General features: G+C 38.2%; 1 protein-coding gene across 1 annotated transcript; it reads right to left on the bottom strand.

The window, feature by feature from the left end:
• Positions 1-2,856: 2,856 nt before the first annotated feature.
• Positions 2,857-3,879, bottom strand: LOC103700559 (putative germin-like protein 2-1). The gene is made up of 2 exons (XM_039130618.1): positions 3,698-3,879; positions 2,857-3,520 (listed from the first exon to the last, which is right to left on the bottom strand). Exons 1-2 carry the CDS (start codon positions 3,807-3,809, stop codon positions 2,964-2,966), a joined length of 669 nt encoding a protein of 222 aa, XP_038986546.1. The 5' UTR covers positions 3,810-3,879; the 3' UTR covers positions 2,857-2,963.
• Positions 3,880-10,759: the final 6,880 nt, after the last annotated feature.

Genomic DNA, 10,759 nt, shown 5'->3' on the forward strand with positions numbered 1-10,759 from the left:
ACAATTCAAGTTTAATCAAATAATAATTCAATTACTTGCACATAACCATGAATAAGAGTCTTGACATAGATGCCACATATCACCATAGTTTTGTATAAATGCGTCACATATTATCTAACTAGCATTTTTATTCAACAGTAAGTCAGTGAGGTTACTTACCATTATCCGGTTTACAAAGTTCAGATCATGACAACATTATTATCGTTATGGTACTGGACTAGTCCTGCCCATACTCCAACCTGTGGCAGGCCAAAATACATATTATGTTTTCGCCTGAGGCCGGCAACCACAATTTCATATCTCAGCCATAGTTGATATCACAAACACCTCATTTCACGTGTTGGTTAGTCCAGTTGCATCTCTTTTTTCTTATCCTATAGTTATGCAAAAGTTAAACACAAGTGTGAGGACCAATGTAGGCGTGTGTTTAGTCCCATATCAGTTATTCGTTGGATAGATCTTGAGTACTTATACGGGATCAAAGAACCCAAACAATACCTTCCGGCTAGCCATTTTGGGTGAGGTCCTGGGTTGTTATAAATGGTATCAGAGCGGATCCGACCCATAACCTATGTGGACTAGGGGACACTGCAACACGGATCCATTAGGGCTGACCACGGGCCAATCGTAGTGTTTGTGATTAGATTTGAATAGATTTGACTCCTTAGCCTAACAAGGACGTCAGGGCTTGAACGGAAGGAGTATGTGAGGACCCGTGCGGACGTGTGTTTAGTCCCACATAAGTTATTCGCTGGGTAGGTCTTGGGTACTTATACGGGATCAAGGAACCTAAACAATACCTTCCGGTTAGCCATTTTGGGTGAGTCAGGGTTGTTTCAACAAGTTAATATCTTGATTTGATTTCAGCATTGGATTAGTCACAGCCATGCTCCAGCCCATGGTAGGCTAAACACATACCATGCTTCCGCTTATGGCCAGCAACTACAATATTGCAACTCAGCCCATAGCTTCCACACCACGTTTCACACATGGCCAGCTAATCCAGATGCACCCCCTTTTCTCCCGCTTTACAACTATGCAAAATTTAATTTAATTACATCGCAACTAGGGTTAAACTACAGTTTATTTTTTGAAATTGATTTTCTAGCATTGGACTAGTTGCAGCTACAATCAAGCCCATGGTAGGCCGAACGCAATGCTGCACCTCAGCCTAAGACTGACCCAACATATACACCACATTTCTTATGTGGCCAATCAATTCAGATGCTGCACTTACCCCATCTTATAATTATATCGAAGTCTTGATTTATGTATAATCTACATGATTTCTATAATTAATCACCAATCAATAAGTTTCATACAGATCTAGATTAAGTAACATCATAATCCATGCAATATCATATCAATAGATTATAAACATAGCAATTTGTATAAAATATCCACAATTATACAAGCTACATTTATATACAAAACATCCATAATTATGTAGATGATTGTGTTGAGAGATTTTTACCTCTATCGATGACAAACTCAAATTTGCGTACACCAATCTACTCATCAATCTATGAACTGGGGGGCAAAATGGTCTACTTAACACCTTCTTGCCTAGACGATTTCTCACCTTCTACAGTCGCATAACATCGACTCAAGATCTCTTGTTATTGGGAATCGTTGTTTGATCCAAATAGATCCTATTGGATGTGACCCACATTTATATGATATCTATTTTTATTTTTTTACAAGATTTTAACATGAGTTTTAAGATAAAACCTCCAATACGGTGCTTATGCTATTTCATTATTTTATTTTCTCATAACTCAAATAGGAGATAATGCCTATACCATCCTGATCACTGGATCTGCATTTGATGGATAAGTTGAAAATTAGGAGAGGCTTCGAGTCATCTGATTTCTATGTATATATATATATGCAAGAGATTCAAAGATTATGGATACGAGAGTCTTTTAGTGAAAGGAAACTAACTGCAGCTCCTTTTGCACTGTAATATTTAATTTTAGATTCCTAACTAATTCCTTTTATGTTATTTTATATTTCAATCATAAAGTTCTTGCTCCCTATATTCAGCTCCATATTTCAATTTTTCTCTTTTGTTTCAATTACAAAATGATCTTTGCCGATCTATTCCACATATTATAATTTACTGATTAGCATTATATTTGAGCTACATCCAACTAAATATCCTACAATACAAACTTTTGAATCTATTTTTTATTATATTTTAATATTTTTAGAAAGCTTAAAATTTTTAAATTAGGAAAACTATTATTTATATTAGTTATGCGGGCATGGTTGTGGTCCACAACTCGTGCAAGTGCAAAGTATCATTGAAAAATAAATTTAAAGGCATCCCATTGTGTGTGAGAGAGAAAGAAAAGAGCAAGATATAGGATATATAAGATCTATACTTTAGCCATTCCTGATCAATTTCAATTTTTAACCCGATTTAATCCACAAGTTTCCAAAAATAGATCAGGTTGGGATCGTGTTGGGTCATAAGTTGTTTCAACCAATTTGCAACCCGAGCAAATTGTTAGAGTAAAGAAGATGATAGAAAATGAAATTGCCCAATCTTTTGCAAAATTTACTATTTTCTAAGGGAGTAGAAAATTTTTTGTTGTGATGGTTATTACATAGAAAATATCTTGGTGTTTTTTGTTGGATTCATTTAATTGGAGCATCTCGTGAGGCAGACAAGTTCTACAGGATCATTTAATTCCATTTTTTGCTTGCCTAGCTCGTGTGCAGCTTGAAAATTGAATTTCTCTTGCTTTTGCACGTGTTACGGCTAGGTATAAACTAAGGCTAGGAAAAGTGTTAAAAGTTTTTCAAGTCAATAAAATAACTAAAACGAGGAGTCGTTCATCAACAATATATATTATTGCTTATGCAAATCGATGGGTATTGTTTGCTTATTCAAATAGAACAGTACAAATAATTGCGTCCAAATTTTCCATCAGGAAGCTTAGCTTGTATGCAGTTTTCTAGTTGTTGTTGTCCATCCAGAATTGGGCCTGGAGCCAGTCCACGGTCTTCTTGTCCAATTGAAAGGCCTTGGCAAGAACAAAATCAGAGATTGGTGGCTTCGCTCCAAAGACTGCATTGGCTATAGTGATCACGCCAGGGTTCTGGCTGCTGAGAGCGGCAATGGCAACAGCATTTGTCTTCCCATAGTTGAATTGGAAATGGATGAGGCCTTGAGGAAATACGAACACATCGCCCTTGTTAAGGACCTTAGTGAAGAGCTGGTTGTTGGGGCTATTAGATGTGACGAAGCCGACATGGAGCGTGCCTTCCAACACCGTAAGGATCTCCGTACCCCTTGGGTGGATGTGAGGAGGGTTGACTCCATAGGGTGCAAAGTCCAAGCGAGCCAGCGAGATGCCAAGCGTGTTGAGCCCAGGAATCTGGTTCACGTTGACTTGAGTCACGTTAGACCCAAGTTTGTTCCCTGTGTCGCGGGGCTTGTCTAGGCCATAGAAGAAGAAATCTTCGGCTTTGGCAAGCTTTGGGTCCTTGCAAACGAACCCATTTACAAGCACTGCATGAACAATTGCAAGGAAGAGGTAAGTATATACAACGACATATCATAGAAACTCATCATTAGCATCTTTGAAGTTGCGTTGACAGGTAAATTAAGGAAAATTACGCACCATGCATGCTAATTGCATACTTAGTAATTAATAACTAATAAGGTAGATGTTGTAAAGAGGAGTACCATTTGATTTAAGATCAGCAACACAGAAGTCCTGGAGTTGACTAGGATCAGAAGCAATAGCATGAGATGAAGCCAGAGCAATGAGAGCAAGGAAGAGGAAATGGGCAGCCATCTATTCTCTCTTAATTTCTAGCTAACAGAAGAATAGCCAAGGGATTTGGCGCGAGGTATTGTGGCCAAATAGCTTGGAGGTGTGGATATATATAGGGCCGGGGGAGATGTGGGACTTTGCCTGTTAAGAGGCTTGAATCAGTCATGCAACTTTTTTGCTAAAAGAGGAAGAATATTGCCATGTTAGGTGACGACTTTCTAATGTTTCCCATGGGCTTGTTCTCGTCTCGGTGACAATACATGTGGATGGAAGACTGAGACAATGTAATTCGGAGACAATACCGAGTCGTTATGGTTATGGCTTGTCTTGTTCTCTTATTGCAACCAATACCGAGTCGTTAGAGAACTTCATTATATTCAACTGAGATTTTTGATCTGGTCTCAATAAGAAATCATCAACCGACCTACTAGCTCATGCCGCTTTGATTTACCAGGGAGAGTAACGTGATACGGAAGCAATTGTGGTTTCCAAGGTAGCAGTTGAAGCCGCCAAACTGGCAAGCTTTTGACTGGCAGCTTTTTATGGACAAAGTCACAATAATTTAAATATGTATTTGTATAATATTATTTTTTTTTCCATACACGGCTGCTCACAGTACTATTCTAGTTTCAGTATACCTAATAGAGTCGAGAAAAAGGAGATGACTTAAGGGTGGAGGGGCGGCTACAAAATATATCCAAAAGACCTCTCCCGAGTGGTGTGCAGCGAAGGAGGTGACCCAGTCTGCAGTCTTGTTTGCCTTCCGATATACACGAACAACATGGAATGAGCCACAATGTCTTGCCGTCCTATCGATATCCCTGAGCAGTGGATGACCATCGCCCCACCACTCCTCATCTCGAATCCACTCGACCACCGTAGCTGTCTCCATCCAGAAAGATGTTGTGAGTCCCTAAATACGCTTCACAATGGTGATGCTCTTCCAAGCTGCCTTGAGCTCCACCCCAATAGCTGTCATGTTACAGGTGCGGCATCCTCCCGCAGCAATCAATCTAAAGTTGTAATCCCTGATCACAAAACTCATACCTCCTTTGTCTCCACCTACAGACACACTGCTGTCGAAATTCATCTGGAGATGGCTAGGGGGTGGGAGCTTCCAAGAGACAAGAGTAAATTTGGGCATTGCAGCAGCGAATTGGAAGGTTGTTTTGGCAGCCAAGTATTGTGTTTTTATGAATTCCGTTTAGGTGATAGATGTAGCGGTTTAGTAAGTAGATGTACAGAGGTTTCGATAGGCAAAAAGGATAGGGGGCTCTAAGACTATATTAAGATCCTATCTAAAAATTGGGTCATTTAGATGGATGGGCCTAGAAGTATATAACCACCACAAGAGTCTTTAACCTATCTGACATAGAACTATTATTTCTCAACACCCTCTCTTACGCCTAGAGCCGGAGGGACACTGAACCCAAAACAAGGGGCAATATATGGATGAGTATGTAGAAGCGTGGAGGTTTTGGTTCCCAGGAATAATTGGTGGCCGGGCTTTGATACTATGTTAATTAAGATCTTATTTAATAACTCGGGCATTTATATAGATGTACCAAAGAGTATATAAGCACTACAAGAATTTTTAATTTAAGATTAGGTTTTGAGGATAGGATTTAGTATCGATGATCTGAATTATTGGATATGATTTAATATCTTTAAACTACTTATAGACCAAGATTGTGTAATCTCGAGACTCCAGCCTGCACATCAAGTGGTTAAAAATATGTATTACTCCTATTATTTAAACAATCATTTTTTGGCTTGTAAACAATTAATATATAGTAGAATTAATTATAGTGCATTCATGGATAGTAGGTACGTAGTTCACTAAAATTTCAACTGATCAAAGATTTAAATAAAAAAACCTAAAAGTTATGCAGTGTCAAAATCGTCAGTAGCTTAAGACAAATCTTTGAACACCTTAAATACTGAACAACTAAAATGAATGGACATGGGGCGTTCGCATCTTCAGACGATAGTTCTTAGAGAACAGACATATCCTGTATCTATCACACAAAGAAATCTGGAGAGATCCATCGATCTCATGCTGTGACTGCAAGGATTGATCATGATTCCTAAAGATCGGATTGCTTGCTTTGCTGGTACTTTTTAAGTTTCGAAGAAGTGCATGTTGAAGCTTTTGAAGTTGATGAGATAAATAAAATGAACAGTCCCTGTACATTCATAACATACTAGCAGGATTTATTGGAACTCCATCTGATCATTATAGCAGAAGCAAGACTGTTATGGTTAATGTGTTGTCTAATTAAATGCTATTTAATGTTTACCATAGTTACTTTTGCTAACTAGAGTCAAAGTATGAATAGAATGAGTGGAGAAGAAGTTGAAGAGACATGATATGCTGTAAAAAAAAAAAAAAGTAGAAACGGCTGAATAGGGGGTTGCCTCTCTTCCACTGTTTTCCCTGTTTTGCTGAGCATAATCCAGATTTACAGCAACTTATTTTGTGAGTTTAATTCTGCCTCTGTTGTTTTATAATTGCTGGTGTGTCCAACCAACAGATCTGGTATCAGAGCCTGGTTGAAAGAGGTGTTGAAGGTAGAAATTTGGAGAAGAAAAAGAAGATTTTGGAGGAGAAAAATGGCCGGCACAAGTTGCGTAAATTGGAGCAGTGTACAGGTTCCTATTTTCTCAGGTGAGAATTATGATTTCTGGAGTATAAAGATGAGAACCTTATTTGTCTCCATAGATTTGTGGGATATAGTAGAATCTGGTTATGAAATTTTAGAATCTTCTTCAACTCTAACCGAAGCCCAGCAAAAGGAGTTGAAAGAAAATAAGAGCAAAGATGCAGGAGCTATTTTTCCAAGAATCATGGGAGCAAAAACAGCAAAACAAGCATGGGAGACATTGCAAGAAGAGTTCCAAGGAGATAAAAGGGTGAGAGCCATCAAACTCCAATCTCTTAGAAGAGATTTTGAAAATATGAGAATGAAAGAAAATGAAAGTGTGAAAGATTACTCAACCAGATTTTTGGAGTTAGTAAACCAAATGAAAATTTATGGTGAAGAAATGTCTGATCGTAAACTTGTGGAAAAGATACTAATTAGTCTACCAGAAAAATTTGACTCCATGGTTGCTGTTATTGAAGAAACTAAAGACCTCTCTAAATTGAGTGTTCAAGAGCTGTTAGGCTCTTTAAAATCTCATGAGCAAAGGTTGGAACGGCACTCCGAGAAGTCAATAGAGAGTGCTTTCCAATCTAAGCTGAATGTTAGATCAAAATTTTTTGAAAAGAAATCAATGGCTTATGATCAAAATGGGGGAGACTCATTTAGAGGAGGTAGACAAGGAAGAGGAGGTAGAAATTTTAGAGGAAGAGGAAGAGGTAGAAATAATTTTGACAAAAGATTTGGTGGAGAAGGTTCTTCACAAAGATGCAATGTGTGCAACAAATTTGGCCATCTTGAGAAGAATTGCAGGTTTAAAGGGAAGCTTCAATGCTACAATTGCAAGAAGTTTGGTCATTTGCAAAAAGATTGTCGATTCAAGAATGAGCAGCAAGCAAACTTTACAGAAGAAAAGGAAGAAAGAAAGAGTGAAGAGAATTTATTCTATGCTTGCCAACATGTTTCTGAACAAAAGAATGATGTGTGGTTCCTTGACAGTGGTGTAGCAATCATATGACACCAGAAAAACAAATTTTTCTGGATATGGATGTTTCATTTAATTCTAAGGTGAAGATGGGAAATGGTTCAATAGTAGAAGTGAAGGGAAAAGGCAGCATTGGTGTCCAAACAAAGAAGGGCAGAAAGATTATTCGTGATGTGTTATTTGTTCCGGAGTTAGACCAAAATCTGCTGAGTGTTGGACAGCTTTTGGAGCATGGTTATAGTCTTCATTTTGAAGGCAATGGTTGTAGAGTTTTTGACCAAGGAAGAGAAAAATCAGTTGTGGCTGATGTTAAAATGGGCCCCTACCGAAGTTTTCCACTCACTTTCAATTATGCTATAGGTGTTGCTTTGAAAGCTAATGTGCTTGATGAATCATGGTTGTGGCATAGAAGATTTGGTCACTTGAATTTTCAAAACCTCAACCTGTTGTACAAGAAAAATATGGTGCAAGGACTGCCTATGATTGAAGAGAAAAGTGAAGTTTGTGAAGGTTGTGCCATGGGGAAGCATCATCGCCAATCTTTTTCAAAAGGAGTGGCATGGAGAGCAAAAGAGGTGCTGGAACTTGTGCATACAGACATGTGTGGGCCTATGCACACTCCTTCTCGCTCTCAAAATAGGTATTTCATACTCTTCATTGATGATTATAGTCGTATGACTTGGGTTTATTTTATGAGAAAAAAATCTGAAGTGTTTGGCATCTTTAAGAAGTTTAAATGTCTTGTTGAGAAGCAAAGTGGCCGTCCTATAAAAATTCTGCGAAGTGACAGAGGAAAGGAGTACACTTCGAATGAATTTCAAAAATTCTGTGAAGATGGAGGGATGAAAAGACAGCTTATAGTTGGCTACACTCCGCAACAAAATGGGGTGTCCGAGAGGAAGAACCAAACTGTAATAGAAATGGCCAAGTCTATGATGCATGAAGCTGGTTTACCGAAGCATTTTTGGGCTGAAGCTGTGTATACAGCAGTTTATTTAATAAACAGGTGTCCTACAAAGGCGGTGTGGCATCAAACACCATTTGAAGCTTGGAGTGGTAGAAAACCATCAGTAAAGCACTTTAAAGTATTTGGTTGTTTCTGTTATGCTCAAATTCCAAAAGAGAAAAGATACAAGCTGGATGAAGCTAGTGAGAAATGCATCTTTGTTGGCTACAGCTCAATGTCAAAAGGCTATAGGTTGTACAGTTTGAAGACCAACAACATAATCATTAGTAGGGATGTAATATTTGATGAGAAAGCTAAATAGAATTGGGAGCAAGGCAAAGTTAAAGAGCAATTTGTTCCGGTGACTATTTCACAACAAAGTGTAGTTCAAGAAGATCAAAATAATGATGGAAGCTCTCAACCTTTAAGTTCATCTTCACCACCATCATCTCCAAGCACACAATCAGCCCCAAGCTCAAGTTCATCATCACCAAGCTCAACTCCGGTAAGATTGAGAAATTTGAGTGATGTGTATGCAAGATGCAATTTTTGTGTTGTGGAACCAGAAAATTTTGAAGAGGCAGTCAAAGAAGAAGCTTGGAAGAAAGCTATGGAAGAATAAATTGAAGTGATTGAGAAAAACAATACATGGAAGCTTGTTGATCACCCAGAAAACAAAGAAGTTATCGATGTGAAGTGGGTTTACAAGGTGAAATTCAATACAAATGGTTCTGTTCAGAAAAACAAAGCAAGACTGGTTGCAAAGGGCTATTCACAACAGCCCGGTATTGACTTCCAAGAAACATTTGCACCAGTTGCCCGTCTTGACACCGTGAGAGCACTTATCTCTTTGGCAGCACAAATGGGTTGGTTGTTGTACCAACTTGATGTGAAATCAGCATTTCTTAATGGGGAGTTGAAAGAAGAAATTTATGTTGAGCAACCTCAAGGATTTATCATTGAAGGCCAAGAAGAAAAAGTGTACAAGCTGAAGAAAGTACTCTATGGGTTGAAACAGGCACCTAGAGCATGGTAGAGTGAAATTGACAGCTACTTCAATGAACAAGGCTTTGAGAAAAGCAAAAGTGAGCCTACTTTGTATGTCAAAAATCAAGGTACAACTGATATTCTTATTGTTGCTCTTTATGTTGATGATTTGGTGCTAACTGGAAGCAATGCAGAAATGATTGAAAAATTTAAGAAAGAAATGATGAGAAAGTATGAAATGAGTGATTTGGGATTGCTACATCATTTTTTGGGTATTGAAGTCTATCAAGATGAAAAAGGGGTATTCATTTCACAAAAGATGTATGCTAAAAAAATTCTGAAGAAGTTTAGAATGTTTGGTTGTAAACCAATAGCAACACCCCTTGTTGTCAATGAAAAATTGATGAAAGAAGATGGAAGAAAAAGGGTCGATGCAACTCTGTATAGAAGTCTTGTTGGAAACTTGCTTTATATTACAGCTACAAGGCCTGACATTATGTTTGCAGCAAGTATGCTTTCAAGATTCATGCATTCTCCAAGTGACATCCACTATGCAACAGCAAAAAGAGTACTTAGATACATTCAAGGCACCATGAGATATGGAATTCAATATTCCCAAAGTTCTGAAGTGAAGTTGATTGGTTTTTGTGATAGTGATTGGGGAGGTTGTGTAGATGACATGAAGAGCACCTCCGGTTATGCATTTTCACTTGGATCAGGTGTGTTCTCTTGGTCCTCAAAGAAGCAACAATCAGTTGCTCAATCATCAGCAGAAGCTGAATATGTTTCAGCTGCACTCGCCACATCTCAAGCAATTTGGTTGAGAAGAATTTTAGAAGACATTGGTGAGAAGCAAGAGAAAGCCACTAAAATATTCTGTGACAACAAATCAGCCATAGCAATGGCAAAGAATCATATCTTTCATAGCAGAACCAGGCATATTGCAATTAAGCATCATTTCATCAGAGATGCCATTGAAGAAGAAGAAGTGAAGCTGGAGTTTTGCAGGACAGAGGATCAAGTAGCAGATATTTTCACTAAAGCATTGCCAAAGGAGAAGTTCCATCAGTTGAGAGAAGCACTAGGAGTTCAAGACCAACACATTAAGGGGGAGAATGTTATGGTTAATGTGTTGTCTAATTAAATGCTATTTAATGTTTACCATAGTTACTTTTGCTAACTAGAGTCAAAGTATGAATAGAATGAGTGGAGAAGAAGTTGAAGAGACATGATATGCTGTAAAAACAAAAAAAAGTAGAAATGGCTGAATAGGGGGTTGCCTCTCTTCCACTGTTTTCCCCTGTTTTGCTGAACATAATCCAGATTTACAGCAACTTATTTTGTGAGTTTAATTCGGCCTCTGTTGTTTTATAATTGCTGGTGTGTCCAACCAACAAAGACAAATATTAAC

The sequence above is a fragment of the Phoenix dactylifera genome, chromosome 9 (genome assembly GCF_009389715.1).
Source record: "Phoenix dactylifera cultivar Barhee BC4 chromosome 9, palm_55x_up_171113_PBpolish2nd_filt_p, whole genome shotgun sequence".
In the NCBI taxonomy this organism is placed as follows: Eukaryota; Viridiplantae; Streptophyta; class Magnoliopsida; order Arecales; family Arecaceae; genus Phoenix; species Phoenix dactylifera.